The 23,303-nt window shown below is 39.3% G+C and overlaps 1 protein-coding gene across 1 annotated transcript; it reads left to right on the top strand.

Annotated features, from left to right (window-relative positions):
* Window positions 1–1,398: 1,398 nt before the first annotated feature.
* On the top strand, window positions 1,399–6,881 carry SCG2 (secretogranin II). The gene is made up of 2 exons (XM_055290784.2): window positions 1,399–1,602; window positions 4,593–6,881. Exon 2 carries the CDS (start codon window positions 4,607–4,609, stop codon window positions 6,458–6,460), a length of 1,854 nt encoding a protein of 617 aa, XP_055146759.1. The 5' UTR covers window positions 1,399–1,602; window positions 4,593–4,606; the 3' UTR covers window positions 6,461–6,881.
* Window positions 6,882–23,303: the final 16,422 nt, after the last annotated feature.

The raw sequence follows: 23,303 nt of genomic DNA, 5'->3' as shown, positions 1-23,303 counted from the left end.
AGACTTTAAGCCATTTCCTATTTTTTCAAGGAATTCAAAAGTACTAACATAGTTAGAAATCATTGTAAGAAAACCTGATAGTGAGAAATCTCAGCTTAGGCCTTTTATTCCAGGACATTGTTTCTCCCTGAATTTCTAGGTTGAACCCACTGGCTATCCAAATGGTCCCAAACACTGCTAGCTAACCTCTCTATGGGTGCTTTCCAATTTATACGAAAATTATGTGTTTATTTGCATGTCATCCCCATTAGATGAAATGCTCATCAAAGGCAAAAAAAACACTTATTTTTGTATTAGTTAACAATTGTGCATTTAGCAATGTATCTGGCACCTAGTAGGTATTACAATTTATTGAATCGATGGCTGATTGTTCATTTAGCAGAAACACATGGGATCTCTTATATAGCAAGATTCTGTTGCATTCTTAAAGTATATGTCAACATATACAATTTTTAGAAACTCATATCTTTAATAAAATAAAGTTTAAAATTTATATCTATATAAATTATTGAAATATGTAATCAGGTTATCTGGCAAGGCAGAGCAATGATTATGAATTATAAATCTGAGAGGTTGAGAGTTAATTGCTGTATTATTCCCTGGATTGTTCATATTCATGGAAGGTATTCAACTCATCTGATTCAACAGGAGAAGGGAAATATTTATAGTACAACTTCCTTTCGATTGCAAATGAATTCTAGTTACGTATGTGTCACATTTTTCCCAAACAGTGAAAAGACTTTTTTTTTTTTAGTAGATGAAAGTATTTTCATCAGCACTCAACTTCTGAGCTTCCCTTTCTGAGATCAGAGATATAAAGAATTATTAACTACTAAGCTTGAAGTCTTATAAATGCCCATTTAAAAAACTATATAAGCTATTAAAGTTGACTCTCATATAAAAGAGACAACGCTCTGTTTTATTCAAATAAATATTATTTTAAAAGAATGATGGCTGTGGTCATGATAAGAAATATGGCCTTTCATATTTAAAATGTGTCCTCCATTCATCTTAGGTATAACAGGAAATGGTAATGTAATTTCTTTGTGGGCAAAGATGAAAAAATAATCCTTGTCTGTAAAACTTTCTTATAACAATGAAGACAACAATTAAAACAGTGACACCAAGAAACTATTATAACAAGATGCTAGAACATAGATGAGATTGTCTTGCAATTAGCCATGTCTGTCTGACACACATTTCTTTCTTTGTAAGAGAAATCGTGCAGAGCAGTTTATTCCGTCTCAAAGATTTTGATAAAAGAAAAAGGAAAACTGCAATTTTTGCCACAAAAAGACAGGTGGCGTAAGCATGCAACTTTTTTTTTCTTTTCTTTTCTTTTCTTTTCTTTTCTTTCTTTCTTTCTTTTTTTTTTTTTTTTTTAAATATAAAGTGATTATTTTCTCTCGGTTCTTTGAAAAACCTCGCTTGTGCTGGGGTTTGTGTCTGAGCCCGGTGACGTCAGTGTGGCAGTGCGGAGTCAGGCGCAGCGGCTCCCTATAAGCAGAGGAGCTGTCCGTGTGCTGAAACGGCCCGAGAAGCTCGCCCGGAGAACGGGGAGGAACATGCTGTGGAGCTCCTCTGCCATATAAACAAAAAGAGGTAAGGCTGCTTTTCTCTTTGATTTATTGGAAAGTTCCAAATTTCGTGCTCTTCTTTTAATTCCTAGCTGAGAAGAACAAGACTGTTTGGCAAGCTTATGTCGATAGGATAACTGAATAGCAACCTGCTGCTCATCAACCAATGTTAAGGACACTACATATGTGTATATACATGATCGGGTCTATGCTTTATACTACTTGATGTTGGGTATTTACCAACCAGAATGTTACTTAGATAATCATATAAAAAAGAGTGAAAAAGTTAAGGATTTTAGTGTCAATACACAGATTAATGTAAAGTTAACCAAGCCCAATATCTTGTTTCTTTCCAAAATTTATCATTTCTGCCACTAAGAGCCAGATACGAAGCCAGGGGTATAATTTATATGTTTAATATTCCTAACAGTAGGTTTCCAATGATTCAAAGGCTGTTCAGCATGTTAGTCATAAAGGCAACCAATTTTGGAACTGGGTTTTTTTTCTTTGATATTTATCTTACAAGAGCTCTGAATTAACTAACCATATAAAATTCTTTTCTGAGCTTGTATATTTGAAAGAGCTTACATTACTATCTCCTAATTTTAGTTCTAAGATATTAACTTAGGATTTTCCTGAAAACTGGATTCTTCCTTTTTCCAGGGCAAAATATTATCTTGGGTTATAATTTGGCTGTGACCATGAATTACAGAGAAATGATCATTTTGAATACATGATGAAAATACTCATAACTTTGTAAATTGTTATTGTTATTACTATAATTTGATTTAAAGAGGATGTTCAATATGTTGCTAAAGATTTTGTCTGGGAGAAGTATTTCATTTTTTCTGTATGCCAACTAGTTGAATTGCTTAAATTACATATAGTCACCTGCATGTGTCAGTGCTCTAGTCTGATTTCAACAGAAAAGACATTTTAACTTGAGATATTTTAATGATAGCTATCAAGGGAAAAATAATGTTCTAATTATTTGGATTTCAGAAAATTCAATTTTAAATCAAACCCTATATAGAATAGTAGAGCTGTTGAAACGTCTTTACTACCTGAAAGAGCTGCTACCTAGGAAAAGAATCCTTTGGGTCTCACTCAAAGGCAATAACTATGTCATTCAAACTGAAGCTGAATAGATAAGCAAAGGGTAGCACTTGTTAGGCTGTGGTTTAAACAACTGCAATGAATATTCTGCTTCAACTTTACAGCAAAGTGCAGTTCCAAGATAATGATTTTAAAGATGAGCATATAATCCATATGTTAAGACTATTTTAGTATTGTGGCTTCAAAGAAAATAAGTTCAATAGGTTTTTAAGATTATTATTTCAAATGACAATGTTGAAAGTTGATTACCAAAGCTACATTAATCCTAAAATAATATAAATAAGAGTGCATAATGTATTTTTACTCGAACCTCATTATTTTATGAATAAAATTACTTACAGTAAACATGTATTTATAATGAATATTTTGGAAGTATCCTCTCAAATGCCTTTCAAGATTTTTCTTTCAATAAATTAAGTACTCTGGTAAATGTGAATCATTTAAATAAGTATATATGTATGCTAAAATGTTTTAATAACTAAGCCATTATTGGGCTCTAAAAAACTGGAAACAAAATCATCAATATGATCTTGTGAACAGTGGTATTTTCTACAATTGATGTCTAAGCTAACAGAAAATTGTATACATATAACTTAGCTTATCTATCACAAAACCATGATCTGGTAAAGATATGAACAAACTTGTAAACGCCTCTTATATTCATTTTGTTTACAACAAAATAGCCAATATTAAAATAGTTTTTTTCAATGTTAGCAATATTAAATGTAAAACACATAAAAACTAATCCTCTTACTAATTCCTATGTAAGATTTTAAGGCATTGGAGAAAAAAATGAATGGAGATTTTTAAGTAGGAAGAATTCAGCACATCATCTGTGTTTATTTGAATCGGGATTTACATAGTGGTTATTTTGAGGTTTTTCTAAACAGTATGAGTGATTTAAGATTTCACAGGTCCATTCCAAAATAGACACAGACAGAAGACAAACTGAATCTGAACACTCACAAGTTCAGAAATAGACTAGCTAAAAAAACTTATGTTCTCCCTGTAGCATCTGTTATTATTTACTATACACTCTTGAGGGCTGATGAAAAGTATAACCACAATTGCATTTTGCAAGACAGTCATAATAGAAATTATTAGAAGAAATATGAAGCAAAGAGATTTTAAAACACTTTATTGGTTTATCAAGTTCACACAAAAAGAAACTTCATTGGTTTAGTCTACTGGCTGGAATCTGAGAAGACCCGTGTTCTGGAGGTTATTTATGGATCATTGGATTTGGTATCAGATTGAGAACAAGTTATTTCTGAAAAATATATCTGGATAGGATTCCCCAGAAGGTAATTCAGTATGATTGACATATCACAGTATTACTTTGTCATATATGGTCATGTAACTGCAGCTGTGTTTCAACAACAAAATTAGATGGACATTTCAGGAAATAAACCACATGTTTTTTGACACAAATTTAAGGACATAATTTGTGGGTGTGTATGTGTACATGCATGTTTTAAATTAAGCCAACACATTATTTTGCCAATAGACTTCAATATATAAAATAATTAAAACACCTTGGGAAGTATTTGCTGCTTTATTATAAAGAAACAACATGTACTAAACATCAAACTACAAGTTCTGTAAATGAAAAAATAAAATTTGAGAAATCTCACATCAGTGTTTTTGCTGTTGTTTTAACTAAGAGAATGCTATGAAAGTTTTTGGTGAGTGAGTAATAATTTTGCTAAAGATTCCTGTGGTTTGCTTGTGGGAATCATGTAGAAAATATTCATGAATTTTTAAAAAGAGTTATCCTAAGCTTAATGTGAAATAATATCTCCTATGTTTTTTCCTCACCTCAATGATCAATTATTTCTTTTGTTATAGTGTCTGCTAATTTGTTTCATTTGTGTTAACTCATATTTTCTATGTTTTAAGGAAATCTTTCAAACATGGCTGAAGCAAAGACCCACTGGCTTGGAGCAGCCCTGTCTCTTATCCCTTTAATTTTCTTCATCTCTGGGGCTGAAGCAGCTTCATTTCAGAGAAACCAGCTGCTTCAGAAAGAACCAGACCTCAGGTTGGAAAATGTCCAAAAGTTTCCCAGTCCTGAAATGATCAGGGCTTTGGAGTACATAGAAAAGCTCCGGCAACAGGCTCATAAGGAAGAAAGCAGCCCAGATTATAATCCCTACCAAGGTGTCTCTGTCCCCCTTCAGCAAAAAGAAAGTGGTGATGAAAGTCACTTGCCTGAGAGGGATTCACTGAGTGAAGAAGACTGGATGAGAATAATACTCGAAGCTTTGAGACAGGCTGAAAATGAGCCTCAGTCTGCACCAAAAGAAAATAAGCCCTATGCCTTGAATTCAGAAAAGAACTTTCCAATGGACATGAGTGATGATTATGAGACACAGCAGTGGCCAGAAAGAAAGCTTAAGCACATGCAATTCCCTCCTATGTATGAAGACAATTCCAGGGATAACCCCTTTAAACGCACAAATGAAATAGTGGAGGAACAATATACTCCTCAAAGTCTTGCTACATTGGAATCTGTCTTCCAAGAGCTGGGGAAACTGACAGGACCAAACAACCAGAAACGTGAGAGGATGGACGAGGAGCAAAAACTTTATACGGATGATGAAGATGATATCTACAAGGCTAATAACATTGCCTATGAAGATGTGGTGGGGGGAGAAGATTGGAACCCAGTAGAGGAGAAAATAGAGAGTCAAACCCAGGAAGAGGTGAGAGACAGCAAAGAGAATGTAGAAAAAAATGAACAAATCAACGATGAGATGAAACGCTCAGGGCAGCTTGGCATCCAGGAAGAAGATCTTCGGAAAGAGAGTAAAGACCAACTCTCAGATGATGTCTCCAAAGTAATTGCCTATTTGAAAAGGTTAGTAAATGCTGCAGGAAGTGCGAGGTTACAGAATGGGCAAAATGGGGAAAGGGCCACCAGGCTTTTTGAGAAACCTCTTGATTCTCAGTCTATTTATCAGCTGATTGAAATCTCAAGGAATTTACAGATACCCCCGGAAGACTTAATTGAGATGCTCAAAACTGGGGAGAAGCCGAATGGATCAGTGGAACCGGAGCGGGAGCTTGACCTTCCTGTTGACCTAGACGACATCTCAGAGGCTGACTTAGACCATCCAGACCTGTTCCAAAATAAGATGCTCTCCAAGAGTGGCTACCCTAAAATACCTGGTCATGCTGGGACTGAGGCCCTACCAGATGGGCTCAGTGTTGAGGATATTTTAAATCTTTTAGGGATGGAGAGTGCAGCAAATCAGAAAACTTCATATTTTCCCAATCCATATAACCAGGAGAAAGTTCTGCCAAGGCTCCCTTATGGTCCTGGAAGATCTAGATCGAACCAGCTTCCCAAAGCTGCCTGGATGCCATATGTTGAAAACAGGCAGATGGCATATGAAAACCTGAATGACAAGGATCAAGAATTAGGTGAGTACTTGGCCAGGATGCTAGTTAAATACCCTGAGATCATTAGTTCAAACCAAGTGAAGCGAGTTCCTGGTCAAGGCTCATCTGAAGATGACCTACAGGAAGAGGAACAAATTGAGCAGGCCCTCAAAGGGCATTTGAATCAAGGTGGCTCTCAGGAGACTGACAAGCTGGCCCCGGTGAGCAAAAGGTTCCCTGTGGGGCCCCCGAAGAATGATGATACCCCAAATAGGCAGTACTTGGATGAAGATCTGTTAATGAAAGTGCTGGAATACCTCAATCAAGAAAAGGCAGAAAAGGGAAGGGAGCATATTGCTAAGAGAGCAATGGAAAATATGTAAGCTGCTTTCATTAATTACCCTACTTTCATTCCTCCCACCCCAAGCAAATCCCAACATTTCTCTTTAGTGTGTTGACTTCTATCCTGTTAACACTGTAATATCTTTAAATGATGTACAGGCAGATGAAACCAGGTCACTGGGGAGTCTGCTTCATTTCCTCTGAGCTGTTCTCTTGTGTATGGATATGTGTAAATGTTATGACTCCTTGATAAAAAATTTATTATGTCCATTATTCAAGAAAGATATCTATGACTGTGTTTAATAGTGTATCTAATGGCTGTGGCATTGTTGATGCTCACATATGATAAAGAGTGTCCTATATAATTCTATTGAAAGTTTTTAATATTTATTGAATTATTTTGTTACTGTCTGTAGTGTTTTGTGGAGTACTGGAGCAAAAAAATAAAGCATTATAAATATATAGTTTTATTTATAAGGCCTTTTCTATTGTGTGTTTTACTGTTGATTAATAAATGTTATTTCTGGACAACTTTGGACTCTTAATTATGGAAAACCAGAGACAGTGTCTATGGAGCAAGCAGTATGAAGCCAAAAGAGAAAATCATCTTCACCAGACGATTCAGGTAAGAAGTCATGAATTTTATACCTGTGTTCGTGGTACCTGTTTGCAGAATGCCGCATCCTCTCACAGCCCACTAGTTATGCTTGCCCATGGTTTTCCTCAAATATATAATCGACAGAGTCTTTGTTTTAGGTGTCTTTTACTCTTGATTTATATAAGTAAAAGAAATTTAAGTCTTCAGTACCCATAGGCAGCCATCAAAACAAAAGCAGAAAGAAAAAGAAAAGGCTGCATAGATGGCAATCAAAAATGACTACAGACTTGAAAGGAACCTGTCTATTCCCAGGTCATGTTGTTCCCCAAAAGACAAGGCTGTTGCCTCCCTTATGTGACTTGAGAGGGGCCAAAGGACCCCCAAACTGACCATTATGTACGTGAAGAAGCACAGTAGCAGTGGGAGCAGACCAGCCCCATCTTCTGCCCTAGTGGGCAAGGCAGTGCATGATTATTACAGCGCACATCACTTTAGTGCAATGTCAGCCACCTAACACATCAACAGAGAATCAACACAGCATCAGCAAGAAAATGTATAGAGCAACAAAACAGTAATGGTCATAAACAAGGAAATAATAGCTTTTATTTTTTGAATGCTTATTGTGCTACAGGCTCTATACTAAACACTGTACAAACTTTGCCTTGTTTAGTCTATAATTTGTTTACTCTATAATTTCCCCCTTCCTTTTACAACAGGAAAAATAAAACTCAGAAAGATTAAATAACTTTCCCAAAGTCACTTAGCATTATGAGTTGTCAAATCTGTGTTCTCAACCACTTCACTACACTGCCTCTCTGGGAAGTGCCCTTTCAACCAAGGATTGGACATTGGGGTTGAATGGTGAGACGCTCCCAAGGTTTTAGTATGGGTCACTTCCGAAAAAGGACACGTGTGTGTATGTGTGTATGTGCATCATGTGTGTGTGTGTGCGTGTGTCTAGGGGGACCATCCCTGAACTATCAAAAGGCTAAACTGTCATAAGGCTGTCCCAGAGCCTGGATGCTTTGGGGGAAAAACATTGAATGTAGGTTTCCTAATTTATAATTTTGCCCAGATTCTTTTCTGTCCATTGATCATGCAATTTTGTGGTATTCTAGAATCTGCAAGTGAGCGGGAACTTAGAAGCAATGATCTCTACAGTGTTTCTAATATGCGGACTTTACTCTCAAATACTCTCGAGATAGGGGATTTCTCTCTCACAATGCAGTATTATAAATTGGACACTATGGAGTGGCTGCTCCGCAGAAGGAGCTTTCTCACAGGTTATTACAGTTCACTTTCTACATAGCCTTCTGAGATTGATGTTACTTGTAGCTTTGGAAGCTCAGACAGGTAAAATAAGTTGCTTCATTTCTACAGCAGGTTAATGGTGGAGTGGACTTTAACCCACAACTAACCATAACTCTCAGGCATGCACCCTTCCATGTGGGTCTGATGCTTTATCATACATGGAGTTAGGTATAGGGGGAGGCCGGGGAACAAAATGGGGCTCCTTCCAGTGGAAAGATCTAGGATACTTATGTGGCTTAAAGTTTAGAGAATATATTTACATGCCATGCTTTGCAGGTGTCCACACACACCTTCCACCTACTGTATACTCTGTCCAATCTTCTATGTCATGCTATATAACTCATTCCTTGGATCCTAACTCAACTGTGTGAATATTTCCATGGTAGCTCTAAGCAGAAATAAGAACTTGGCATATGCATCTCTACCGAAAAGCAATTTGCCTTCACTGTGATGTTTAAACAGTTTACTGAGAGGTCAGGCAAGGAAAGCAGTGAAACTGACATGACACAGCAGATGAGGCTCCTACCTGGGATATAAATCCCAGGAGTGTGCCAAAGCCTGCACTCTTGGCTACACCATGCTGCTTTGTTCTTAAAGCCTCAGGTCTGAAATTCCAGGATTCTCTAATGGAGACATTTCAGGCATCAGGATTGGCAGTTCAGAAGATGTATTAATTTGAGATACATATTCTTCCCCAACCTCTGTTAGGCATCAGTCAGCAAGCACCTTTGCCTTTTTGCAGTACTACTGTATCTTCAACTATTGACTCATCAGGCTTGCTTACTTCTGATCCCCCAATTTTTTTTTTCATAAGTACTGTAGTATGTAATTCCCTGGCATAAGAAATTAAGCTCTAAGTACAATTCAAAGATGTAGATGACAAATTAGTTGCAATTAGGGCAACACTGTCCCTGTCCCTGCCCAGAAGCCTCCTTCATTAGAAGTCAGGAGTAGCTCAGACCTCCAAGCAGACATCCACTGCAGGCTACTTGTGGAAAGAGAAGGAAACTGCATGTGCACTAAAACAGGCCCCCTTGCAGGTGTCCTTGTCTCCACTAGCAGGAATCAGATAGCAGCCTGTCACTTTATGTTCTTGGCAAGCCCCCACCTACTGACCCTTCCTTCCTTCCCCTTTTCACTCACAGCATGCCCTCCCATCCGCTTGGGGACAATTAGGACTAATATGATTGTGTCCTTTATAAAAAGACTTTTTTTTTTTTTTTGAGGTGGACTTTTGCTCTGTTGCCAGGCTGGAGTGCAGTGGCGCAATCTTGGCTCACTGCAACCTCCACCTCCTGGGTTCAAGCGATTCTCCTGCCTCAGCCTCCCGAGTATCTAGGACTACAGGCACACGTCACCACACCCAGCTAATTTTTGTATTTTTAGTAGAGACGGGGTTTCACCATGTTGGCCTGGATAGTCTCGATCTATTGGCCTCGTGATCCGCCTGCCTCAGCCTCCCAAAGTGCTGGGATTACAGGTGTGAGTCACTGGGCCTGGCCTTAAACCAAGACTTTTTGCTTTGTTTTGTTTTTTTGAGACGGAGTCTTGCTCTGTCGCCCAGGCAGGAGTGCAGTGGTGCGATCTCGGCTCACTGCAAGCTCCACCTCCCGGGGTCACGCCATTCTCTTGTCAGAGTAGCTGGGACTACAGGCGCCTGTCACCACGCCTGACTAATTTTTTTTTTTTTTTTTTTTTTTTTTTTTTTGTATTTTCAGTAGAGACGGATTTTCACCTTGTTAGCTAGGATGTCTCGATTTCCTGACCTCGTAATCCGCCCGCCTCGGTCTCCCAAAGTGCTGGGATTACAGGAGTGAGCCACCGTGCCTGGCCTTATACCAAGACTTTTAAATCACCCTCTTCCCTCACACTCAAACCTCCCTAAACTTTGTATATCACCTTCATGGACTGTGATGGTTAGTACTGAGTGTCAACTTGATTGGATTGAAGGATGCAAAGTATTGATCCTGGGTGTGCCTGTGATGTCTGTGAGGGTGTTGCCAAAGGAGATTAACATTTGAGTCATTTTAACTGGGAAAGGCAGACCCACCCTTAATCTAGGTAGGCACGATCTAATCAGCTGCCAGTACAGCTACAATATAAAGCAGAGAGAAAAACATGAAAACTAGACTGTCCTACCTTCCCAGCCTACATCTTTCTCCCATGCTGGATGCTTCCTGCCCTTGAACATCAGACTCCAAGTTCTTCAGTTTTGGGACTTGGACTGGCTCTCCTTGCTCCTTAGCCTGCAGATGGCCTATTGTGATTTGTGTGTTAATACTTAATAAATTCATGTATGTATATATATCCTATCAGTTCTGTCCCTCTAGAGAACTACATGGACCCAAACTTCTCCTTCTTCCCTTATTCTATAACCTTTCTCAACATGCCCTTTGATACTCAAGGTTAGTCATAAGCACGACACCCTGCATCCTCAACCTCTTCTATGAATACTCTCTTCAACTTCTTGCTCTAAGGGAAACCTACCTCTCCTCTAAGCTTGCTGCTTTCCCTGCATCCCTCTTCCTTGCTCCTTTCTCCTGCTTAAAGTACAGTTTCTTTCTCTCTTCCATAAAAATATCCAATGCTGAGTCTCTTGCCATCAACCATTACTACTGGAGGATGCAGTCATTTGCTGTCCCGGGTCACTTCATCTCATTCCTGAAAGGTAGCAATGCCTGCTCACTGTTGCTTTTTCTAGCACTGCTTCTGCCTTAACGTTTGTTGATTTCAATATGCATAAGATGATTTTTCCAGCCCAGCCTCCATTTTTCTAGCCCAGCCTCCATTTTTCTATCAGCTCTTCACTTACATGGTTATGCCCCTGATCTTTTCCTTACCAATAACTATCCTAAATGTCAATTCCAAACATTTCACTCTATCAATCGCCTTCTTTATTGTCAGTTTGCTTCCTCTGGTACTTCAGTTCTAATAATCCCTCCACCCCCAAAATTGAATCCAGGCATCCTGCCATATTTTCACTCTCTGTCATCTCTTTTATTCTTCATCACCCACTTTGTCAAGCTTAAATTTCATGGTGAGTCATTATAATCACTACCCTGTAAACATTTTAACTCTCTTCTGTCTCTCATGTTCCATTGCGTTCTCTTTGCTAAACAACTACTCTAGTTAAGTCCAATTCTCCTCCCCATCTTACCTTCTCTCCTACAACTGAGCATAGCAGAAGCAAGACACATAACAACACTGACTGATTTCACTTTAAATTCTTGCTCACTACCCTCAAGTGGACCATAATGCTGACCCGTAATCCTCATACACCCCTCATCTATTCAGTCTCTCACTCCTTAGGCAATAATATCACACTTTTCCTGCTGTCTGAAAATATCCATCACTGTCTGCACAATCTATATTCTCAAATGGTTATCTGGCTTCACGTTTCACTAAAAAAATAAAGCAACCCCAAGGAAGAGATGTACGGATGCCCATCTCCACTTTGTGCCACTTACCTGCATCTGCAATACACTCTCTGCTTTCCTGATTCCTTTTGAGGGAAAGGTAGGTGCTCCTGTCTTATTAACATCTGTCCTCTTGCTTACTGTAGAACCTTGTTTCAGTAAAGTTCCCTCTTTTTGTTGAATCAACTTTCCCCTCTCTACTGATTCATCCCTATGAGCATACAAATAGGCTGCTTTCTTTCACCTGCAAAACCAGCCAAACAAGCAAACAAACCCTCTCTTGACCCCGTGATGTCCTGCATCTACTGCCCCATGTCTCTTCCCCTTACAGAAAAATTCCTGTAAAGAGTTGTGTGTCCTTATCCAAATTCTCTCTTCCCATTCTCAAATCCCTTCAGTCTGGCTTTTGACCTCACCTCTTCACAGAAATGCCTCTTGCCAAGGTAAATGGTGACCTCCATATTGCCAAATCCGATGGCCAATTCCAAGTTCCTATCTTATTTTACTTAGCAGCATTAGACAGTATCATCACCTTTTTACCTTTGAACACCTTCTGCGCCTGGTGTCCGGCCACTAAATATGTCTAGTTCTCTCCATACCTCAATGGCTACTCTTTTAGTCTCCTTTGCTGTTCATCTTTATCTCCCTGGTTGCCAAACACTGGAGACCAGAGTCCAGACCTTGGAACTCTTCTCTTTTCTATCCACACTTATTCCATAGGTGATCCAGTTCTAGCCTCACGGCTTTTACACCAACTATTGGCCAACAATGTCCAGTATGTGTAGTTGAGAATGTTTCCATTAACTCCAGATTCATATATTCAACTGTCTAGATGATAACCTCACCTGGATGTCCAATAGGTGTCTCAAATGTCATATAGCCATAGAAGAATTCCTGATTTCCCATTCCTTGGCAAAATTCCAGCTCCTCTTGCAGACTTTTCTCTCTCAGTTGTTCAGAACAAAACCCATATTTTCTTACTCATTTGTTTCATCCCAACGCTGCTCTTTATCTTATAATACATTCATGACCTGGCATCAAATCTTGTTGTGCCAATCTAAAATACAGCTGCATTTCATTTTCTCACCACCCCCACTGTTGCAACATGAAATAAACGATAATCATCGCTCACTTGAGTTATTGGAATATCTTCCTTTTGGTTTTCCTGCTCCCACTCTTACCTTTCCTATATGTTAAACATAGCAACTAGTGTGATCCAATTATAACCTAGATTAGAGGATACAGAGTGAGAATGAAGGTTATTCCCTTGCTCTACAATGTTCTACATGACCTAGCTCTGAACTCATTTCCTGGTACTCTTTCCATTGTTATTGCCATGCTCTACAATGGCCTATATGACCTAGCTCTGAACTCATTTCCTTGTACTTTTTTCATTATACCCTCCTTCCTAGGTGCACTGACCTCCTCACTGTTCTTGCAAGTGGCAAGCATATCCCCACCTCAAGACTTCCGCATTTTCTGTTTCCTCTTCCAGAAATGCTATCTCTCCAAATAGCTGCATGATTTTCTCCCTTATTTCCTTCAAGTCTTAGTTGAAATATTGACTTCTTGGTCAACTTCAATTCCTACACACCTTTCCCGTACCCTTTTCTTGCTTAATTGTTTTCTCCTTAGCGTTTATTACATCCAACATTCTCAACTTACAATTATATCTAAATTATTGCCTACTTCTTTATCACTAGAATGTAGTTTTTCTGGGGGTAGTTATTGTTTATTTTATTTGTTTATTTTATTTATTGTTGCATCTCTAGCTCTCTAGATCAGTAACCAAAAACACAGAAAGTGCATAGGAAATAGTTATTGACCTAATGAATGAATGGGGGATGAAGGAATGAGGGTAGAAAAAAGGAGAGAAAATGGTGTGTTGTTCTGTTCTTGCATTGCTATAGAGGAATACTTGAGACTGGGTAATTTATAAAGAAAACAGATTTAATTGTCTCATGATTTTGTAGGCTGTACAGGAAGCATAGCCCCGGCATCTGCTCTTGGTGAGGACATCAGGAAGCTTACAATCATGGCGGAAAGCAAAGGGGGAGCTGGTGTGTCACATGGTGAGTGTGGGTGCAAAATGGGGGAGGAGGGGCCACACTCTTAAACAACCAGATCTCAAGTGAACTCAGAGTGAGAACTTCACTCATTATTGCAAGGAGAGCGCCAAGCCATTCATAAGGGATCTGCCCCCATGACGCAAGCATCTCCCACCAGGCCCCACCTCCAATACTGGGAATCACATTTCAACATGAGATCTGAATGATTGATCCAAATTGATATGCTGACCATAGCAATAGGAAGAATAGAGATTAACTTTGAATCTAGAAGAATGAAACAAAGTAAAGCCTTACTAAAAGAATAAACTTGATAAGTATACAATTTTATTATATAAATTATGTTAATTTTTTTCATCAGTTATATCAAGTAACAATTTTATTACAGTACATCAGTATAGATTTGGTGACATTTTAAATTTTGACAGAATGAAATTAGTGGGGGAAATAAAATTCTTGATCCAGATTTCAGTATCTTTCTTTACCAAGTCTTTTAGTTTTGCCCCAAGGAAATGTAGCAGCAGCATTAGAGTTCAATTACCTCTCTAACCTAGCAGGAAGAGGGTAGGTAGGAGCTGTAAGCTTGTGAAAAACTGGGCCCAGCTATTTTTTTCAATTTAACTTATGCATTCTCAGAAGGACTCAGATCATGATTAGGCAATCCTTTAAGATGCCATAGTTTTCTTGAATTACAAAATTATAGTTATTTTGGTATTTTTATCAATATAGGTGAGAATTATAGTTATTTTGCCCTATAGAAGAAAAAGATTACTGTTATTATAATGCTATGGAAATTAGTCACATGCTGATAAAAGTTATGCCAGCCTGAATATGTAGCTACTAATGCTATTTATGCTTCGACTATTATTCCTCACAGTTGGAAGGCTGGGAAGCCCCGTGGGCTTTGATCAAGGAACTTCTAAAGGGTGAAAAGAACTAGGGACTGAAAAGCCAGTGGAGTTTTCTTGGTGACTTTAAGCCTTTTGATTTGAAACAAAGATGATAATTTGTCTGCAAGTGTTCAGACTTTAGTATCTACCTTCCAGATGGTTTATTATAGCAGCCATCAGCAAATTTTTTTCTGGAGAACTGAAGCCACATGAGTATTTATAGTTAATTTCCGTGTCATTTGCATGTGCCTATATTCACCCTGTTTTCTATTTTCAGGACATATTCACCGCAAAATGTGTTGTTGATACCTCAAGGTTTATTATTTTATCAGAGTCTTTCTTTTCCCTAGATACCCTTTTATTAAAGCATTATCATTGAGGTGACTTCTGGACATCATAGAGGGTCAGTGGGTTTGGGGGCTGGAAGGCTTAGGTAAATACTAGACTACAGTGTCTATGCTAACACTTAATAATTGATATAGTTTGGCTGTGTCACCACCCAAATCTCATCTTGAATTGTAGCTCCCATAATTCCCACATGTTGTGGGAGGGGCCTGGTGGGAGATAATTAAATCTGGGGGTGGTTTCGCCCATACTGTTCTCGTGGTAGTGAATAAGCCTCACGAGATCTGATAGTTTTATAAGGAGAAACCTCTTCTGCTTGGTTCTCATTTCTCTCTTGCCTGCCACCACGTAAGATGTACCTTGCTCTTCTGCCATGATTGTGAGGCTTCCCCAGCCATGTGGAACTGTGAGTTCATTAAACCTCTTTTTCTTTATAAATTACCCACTCTTGGGTATGTCTTTATCAACAGCATGAAAACAGACTAATACAATGATGCAATAGCCACAGTGGTATCTCCTGCTGCTCCAGCTCGTACTTATATCTTGCTTTTGGTTCCTCCCTCCTTTATCTGCTGTGAATATTTTAGTCATCCTTTGAGGTTTAGTGCACATACTGCTACCTCCCGTGAGAGTACTCCTTGGCTTGCCCAGTATTTTTTAAAAATTTCATTGTAATATTTATTTTTCTTGGTCTTGCTACGCAGCTGTGGCTAGGCAGGTTGACCTGTCTGTCTCACCTATTAAATTAGAAGCTCTTTGAAGTCAGGGACCAGTTCTCCGTACCCTTTCAGTATCGTGTACAATGTCCAGCACTGTGCTTCTTTCATGTGAGCTGCTCAAAACTCGTGTGTTGAATAAATAAGCAGCTATTATTAAGCATATCTTCCTCTTTGCACTCCACATGGTCGTCTGCGTGGCCTTTTGACCTTGACATTTTCAGAATATCTGAAATATCAGAATGGTGCCATGCTTTAAAGGGTATCTGATTCAACACGTGGCTTAATTTAAGTTAAAAGCCTATCCTAGAGTCCCACACGGCATCCCCTTTTAACTGCAATTTTCTAATTCTGAGGTCCAGAAACACTCAGGAGCTTTCTATTTTGAGCAATGAAGTCTTCACACATGTCTTACTGGGTGAGTTCGGCCCACTACATAACAATTTAAATTTTCTCATGTTGATTGGCATGTCAATTCCTGCATCCCAGCTCAAAAAGCATTCAGATTTCCATTCCAAAAACTTCTCTGATCTGATGCATTGGAGCTTTTAAAGAATATATTTTGGGGATAATAAAAAAGTGCAAGAGTAAAATCCTGGCTTTCCTACTTACCTGACAGGCATGGGATCTAGCTGGTTCTAAGGTGGGAATATTTACCTTTCAGGGCTGTTGTAAGGATTTATTGACAATCTGTGTGAAGTGGCTTTACAGTCCCTGGAACAAAGTGTTGTCAAATATAAGCTAATTTTGTCCAATCAATTAGCCAACAACTACTACTAATCATGTGCAGTGTGTAAATCTTAATATTAGGCATTAAATAGGGAGAGAGCTATAAGGGATGCATATAATGGTTTCCCCATAAATAGACCACATTGCAAAAGCACTTTTGTTCCATTTACAAACAGGATTATTTCTCATGCTGCAGCTATTTTGAGAAAGTGGTTTGTAATGAAGCAACAAGTTCTGATTCCATCTGTCATGGGGTACAATTTAACTGGGGCCATTTCACGGGAATTGGAATGTTTAGAAGCCCATGGGTGGTATGAACCAACACTTCAGGTTTATTTTAAGTTTAAAAATCCCAATTTATGCTAAAATTATCCCATATGGACAGGGGAAACAGATGAGATCAAGTTTCATTTTGATATGCTTTTCCTATCTACCTACTGCCCAAATTCCATTATTTTTAAGAAGAAGTGAATTTGCAATGAGATAATGAAGATTTTTTAAAATTGTTCTCTACTGCCCTTAGGTGATATGGTGATAAACTAGCCCCTATAAATTTAACATGGATATTTAATAATCCTGATAGTTTTAAAATACAATATATATTTTGAAAGAAACAACAAAATCATTCCTTTCTGTTCTTCCCATTCATAGGCATTGCACAGTGAACTGATGAAAAAGTAAATAAAACAGAAGCCCCACCCTTCCTCTTTAGTGATAATCTCATAATTCAATTCATTCTGAACCAACAGGTTGCTATGGTAGCAGGAGACTCAGGGTTACAGCATTGAACTGTTCGTTCTACAGTGTGACATCAGTGCAGTGCAGGAGGCGCTTCAAAATTCATGGCAGTGGTGAAAGCAATTTTGTGCTTTAACCTGCAGGCTCCCTGCATCTTTAAGAAAATAAAAATAACAAGGTGGCAATGACAGCCTGAGCCTTTTTAATAATTTAGCAGCTTTTCCAGGGTGCCAAGTGCAGTAAGCTGTGATCTGTGCTTTTTATTTATTGAGTTTAAGACTTGATCCCGATAAGACTCATATTATTAAAGAAAAGCTACATGCAACAAAAAATGAACGAGAAGGGCTTCTAATTACTTGTTCTAGGTTTCTATTCATTTCCAGTCAGAGAGAAGCTAACGGTTTAATTTTTTTAAATGTGTATGTTCAGACACATTGAAACTGTGTTATAACTAGAAGCCTTGGAACACAGAATTCAGTATGAAATGTTCACTTTTGCGTCTATTCATTATGTGAAAAATGCCTTCCTAATATAAGGTAATATATATGTAAATATCACATATACATAATACATGATACATAATATGTGAAGATATTATTAATATATATTATGCACGTATGCATAATATATATATACTAAAAGGCATTTTTGATATAACAAAGTCATATGAAGTACTCCACATATATTCATATTACTTATACACCTGTGTAAATATATATGATCATTTAGTCTCGCTATTTAAAGCCTTAAGTTTAATAATTGCTAATACCGTCTAATATACCCTCCCTGTTTTCTCCCATATAGAGTTATTTTCCCTCCTTTACCCAACTGAAATCCTAACCTTTTCTGTGGATGCAGCTGTGACCATAAAATTAAAGAAAAATAGCTAAGCCAATAGATCAGCCTGATTTCATAAGTGCACAGTTTATTCTTATTTGCTATGACTTGGAGCATCTTGGGACTGGGCTGCATTAGGATTAAAGATGTGTAGGGTCTAGTCCATTCTGAAACTTGATGTATCTCCAAGGAGATGCTGCAATTGGGGAACTCAGAGAGGAAGGATGTTCTACCAGGATGTTTTGTGCCTCAATGACTTGGCATATTTCATTCCTTCCACCTGCATGATCCTCCACTCTTATTTTTCTGCCAAGGGTTTTTGTTCATTTTTAAGATATGACTTGTGAACTCTTTTCCCACATTGCTTCCTATTCCATACACCCTTCCTTTTACAGCCTAGTTAATATAAAAAAAAAGAAACAATGAAATCTTTTCCTTCTTTACAGCAACTACTCCAACTGTACTTACCATATTCTATTGCAATTGTCTGTGTATATGTAACTCTAGGATAAAACATTGAGCTATTTGAGAACATGCAACATGTAGTGAGGAACTAAGTAACTTTTTATTTTGTTTTGGCATGCTCAGCATCTCATTCCACCTTTCTTCTGGTCACATCATCACACCTTGCTTTGGGAACCTGCCTCTCTCATGTACACACATTAGGACTGGTAAACTTAGCATCTCCCGACCTACAACCGCAATGCCACATGGAGCCTGTAGATTGATCAATCATGGTAGCTCATCCTCTCAACCATAGGGAAGGTTCAAGGATGGTCATATGGCCCAAGCTGGGCTAATCAATATGGATGTTATAAGAGAGAATGTCTTGAGACTTTGAATATTTTATGCCTGAATATATCTATTGCCTTGTTGGATGGCCAGGCTTGAGGCTGATGAAGGGCATGGCAGATGTAGCCATGTGTCACTTACTGAGGGGAGCACGTGCCGGGCAATGCAGCATTAGACGATTTTATCTTTTTTTTTTTTTTTTGAGATGGAGTTTTTGCTCTTGTCGCCCAGGCTGGAGTGCCACAGTCCGATCTTGGCTCACTGCAACCTCTGCCCCACTGGGTTGAAGTGATCCTCCTACCTCGGCTTCCCAAGTAGCTGGGGTTACAGGCATGCACCACCATGCCTGGCTAATTTTTTTATATTTTTAGTAGAGATGGGGTTTCACCATATTGGCCAGGCTAATCTCGAGTTCCTGATCTCAGGTAATCCACCTGCCTTAGCCTCCCAAAGTGCTGGGATCACAGGTGTAAGCTACTGCACCTGGCCTATTTTATCATTGTGTGAACACCATAGAGTGTGCTTACACAAAACTGTATGTATAGTCTATTACGCATGTAGACTATATGATGTAGCCTATTGCTCCTGGGCTACACACCCATACAGCATGTTTCTATACTGATAGCTGTAGGCAGTTGCAGCACAATGGTAAGTATTTGTGTACCCAAACATATCTAAACATTAAAAAGATAGAGTAAAATATGGTATAAAAGATTAAACATGGTACACTTGTATAGGGCGTTTGCTATGAATAGAGCTTGCAGGGCTGGAAGCTGCTCTGGGTGAGTCAATGAGTGAGGGTGAGTGAATGGGAAGGCCTAGGACTATACACAACTGTAGACTTTATGAACACTGTACGCTTAGGCTATACTACATTTATCAAAAGATTTTTCCTTCTTCAATAATAAATCAACCTGGCTGGGCGAGGTAGCTCACAACTATAATCCCAGCACTTTGGGAGGCCAAGGCAGGCGGATCATCTGAGGTCAAGAGTTGAAGACCAGCCTGGCCAACATGGTGAAACCCCGTCTCTACTAAAAATACTAGCTGGGTGTGGTGGCAGGCACCTGTAATCCCAGCTACTCAGGACGCTGAGGCAGGAGAATTGCTTGAACCCAGGAAGCAGAGGTTGCAGTCAGCCGAGATCATGCCACTGCACTCCAGCCTGGGTGACAGAATGAGACTCCATCTCAAAACAAAAACGACAAAACTAAGACACAAAAACACACTTTAGGCCCACACAGGGTCAAGATCATCAATATCACTGTCTTCCACCTGCACATTTTGTACCACTGGAAGGTCTTCAGGGGCAATAACATGCATGGAACTGTCATCTATGATAACAATGTCTTCTTCTGGAATACCCCCTGAAGGATCTGCCTGAGGCTGTTTTACAGCTAATTTTTTTTAATAAATAGGAATACACTCTAAAATAGTGATACAAATATTGTATAATAAATACATAAACTGATTACATAGTTGTTTCTTATCATTAAGTATCATGTACTGTATGTAATTGTATGTACTATACTTTTACATGACTGTCAGCATGGTAGGTGGGTTTACACCAGCATCAACACAAATGCATGAATAACGTATTGTGGTATGAGGTGTAATGTCACTAGGTGATGAGACTTTTTCAACTTCATTATAATCTTATGGGACCACTGTTGTAGGTGTGGCCCATACGTGGTTATGTGGCACATGACTGTACTTAGAGTAAAGGGCTCCTGGGGAAACTGAGGTGCCAGGATCCACTAACAAGCACCGACAATGCTGAGAGGGAATGGACTGTGGGTCAGGTCAGGCACAGACTTCAGCTTGAAAAGGCAGCAGGACAAGGGTCCCTCAGTTGGACAAGGGGCATCGTCTCAGAGTGCCAGTAGGATGCTCCGGGAAGCAGACCCTAAGATGAAGGTGGGAATATGAAATGTACTTTGGAAAGTGACACCCCTGAAAGAAAAAGGGAGGAAGCAGGATGGAAGGGGCAAAGCTCTGAGACAAGATACAGAGACACAGACATGAAAGTCACTGGCAGTCCCATGGGATGCCCCAGATGCCCTCTTCATCTGGAAGAACTACCCTGCTGTGCATGGAAATGGCCAGGCCCCATCCCACTTGCTCAGGCATGGCATATGCCACCACAGGAAGAATATGGCTGGGTGATCACTTCCTTGCTCGGACTCTGGATAGGGCTGCACAAGAAGAGTGTGAGCCCAGCTTGAAAGTTGAGGCAGACCCTGAAGGAACTAACAGGTAGAGGCTCTCAGACAACCTCTTGCAGTTGGGCAGGGAGTTGTTTCTTGAAGGGGGATTTGAGAGATGCACTTTTAAGTCTGAAACACCCAGAGACCAGAGTGAGATAGTGACATTTCATCAGGGAACACCCACTCTTTCCTGGGGTTACTAGGACACATAAGTCTTCCTCCTACCCTGACCCTATTTTAAGGAGGTAAGCAGAGGAGATGGGAGATTAAGAGACCTAGTATTTTTAACAAATGGAAAGCTATTTCCTAAAGAGACTGTTTAATATATTGTTCTGTGGTTTAATTTGTTTTTCTACTAATCCAGTGATGAAAGCGCAGAAGAAGAACTGCTTTAGTTACAGGCAAAATAAAGATACTATATTTTCTCTTTATAGATAAGTAGTAGTTGAATTTTGTGGCGCTGTCATGAGTGTTATTATTACTGTTGGATTCATAAGGTAGTGCCAGCAAATAGCTACAGAGAATACTTTTGCTGTGAGTTTGAGCAAAGTACTTCCAAGTAATAGTTATTTTTAAGATTTTATATATTTTGTAATTTTTTCCTTTTTTGATGGTGGGCAGCATTATTGGAAAGAAAAGCAGTTGCTCCTTCTTTTTTCTTTCCTTTGATAATGTGTTTCTTCCCTTGCATTTACATTATAAATCAAGAGTAGAGAGTAAGGAAAATTGCGTCCTTGCAGTGAATGTATGTTGGATGGTGACTTTCATCTGAGGATTTCAAAGGAATGCAGTTTATTGGTTGCATGTTACATATTGTAGCTCATGTATTTTTTTTCTGCACTGCAGGACACAAACACTCAGACAGTCTGGCTGACTTCTCTGTAATGGAAGACACAGCTCAAAGCCATGAGTCATGTGACTCGTTCAGGCTGCAAGAGAAATAACAGCAGGCTATTGGATCTGAAGTCAGGAGAACGAGAGCTTAGTTTTCTACTGAATTCATTCTATTTCATACCACTTCAACCCGCTCATTCATTTATGTATTCATTCATTCTTTCACTTTCATTTTGCTTTTTAAATCACTCATTATTTGTTGCTTATTAAACACAGGGCACTAATAGTTAGCATGGTAAAGATAAATAAACATTGAATTTTGCCTTTGAGTTGGTGACAGTCTAGTTAGGGCAACTGCCTTATAAAAATGCTTATTTGGGGGAAAAAACTGTAAAATAAAGCTACATGTAAGCTACTAGAGATGCATGAGGAGTGAGACATTTAGGGAACTGTCTGTGGAAGAGCTTGGATTTCCCTGCTCTGCACAGTAGACCCAGATGCCTGAAATGGACAAACAAAACAACAAAACAAATGCATCAAATCAAATCAAAACAAAATAAAAAACACATAAAGCAGAACTAGGTTACAGGCATCCTGTGAAGTCCTAGTAGCTTCTACTCAAACTATCGAGGCATGTTTTGGTGCCCCCCTCCCCGTGCCTCATGCATCATGGTATCCTCTTTATCTTCTCTGAGGATTTTGGAACTGTCTAAAACATCCTGGGAACTGGGATCTGGAAATCACATGGTGCTGTGTCAGCCCCGACGCTGGCTCTGATTTCTACAGGTGCTTTGGAAAGATGATGGCAGCAGAGGGGCTTGAGGCTAGGAGCCTGATTTACTTCCTGTGGACTAGCGCCCTAGCCCAGTGTTTCTCACACTTGATTGTGAACACGAGTCACCTGGAAATCTTGTTAGACTGCAGATCCTGGGCCAGGTGCGGTGGCTCACGCCTGCAATCCCCGCGCTTTTGGAGGCCGATGGGGGCGGATCACCTAATGTCAGAAGTTCAAGACTAGCCTGGCCAACATGGAGAAACCCTGCCTCTACTGAAAAATACACAAAAATTAGCCGGGCACAGTGGTGCACACCCGTAATCCCAGCTACTCAGGAGGCTGAGACAGGAGAATTGCTTGAACTCAGGAGGCGGAGGTTGTGCTGAGCAGAGTTCATGCCACTGCACTCCAGCCTGGGAGACAGAGCTCACCTCCATCTAATTAAAAAAAAAAAAAAAAAAATGCAAATCCTCGTCCAATAGGTCATGGGAGGTGGGCTGAGATTGTGCATGTGTAACAAGCTCCTGGATGAGGTTGATGTGGCTGTCTGAGCCCTACACTTTGAGTAGCAAAGCTGAGGGATATATTGTTTCTGAGTGGGGTTAGGGCTAGGGTTAGGTAGAGCAGACG

This window comes from Symphalangus syndactylus, chromosome 8 (assembly GCF_028878055.3).
Source record: "Symphalangus syndactylus isolate Jambi chromosome 8, NHGRI_mSymSyn1-v2.1_pri, whole genome shotgun sequence".
NCBI lineage: Eukaryota > Metazoa > Chordata > Mammalia > Primates > Hylobatidae > Symphalangus > Symphalangus syndactylus.
Note: the sequence above shows the minus strand (reverse complement) of the source record. Positions and strands in the feature narration are given on the sequence as shown.

What these genes read in the sequence shown, in the direction of transcription:
- SCG2 (XM_055290784.2), top strand. Translation starts at nt 4,607, where the DNA reads ATGGCTGAAGCAAAGACCCACTGGCTTGGAGCAGCCCTGTCTCTTATC.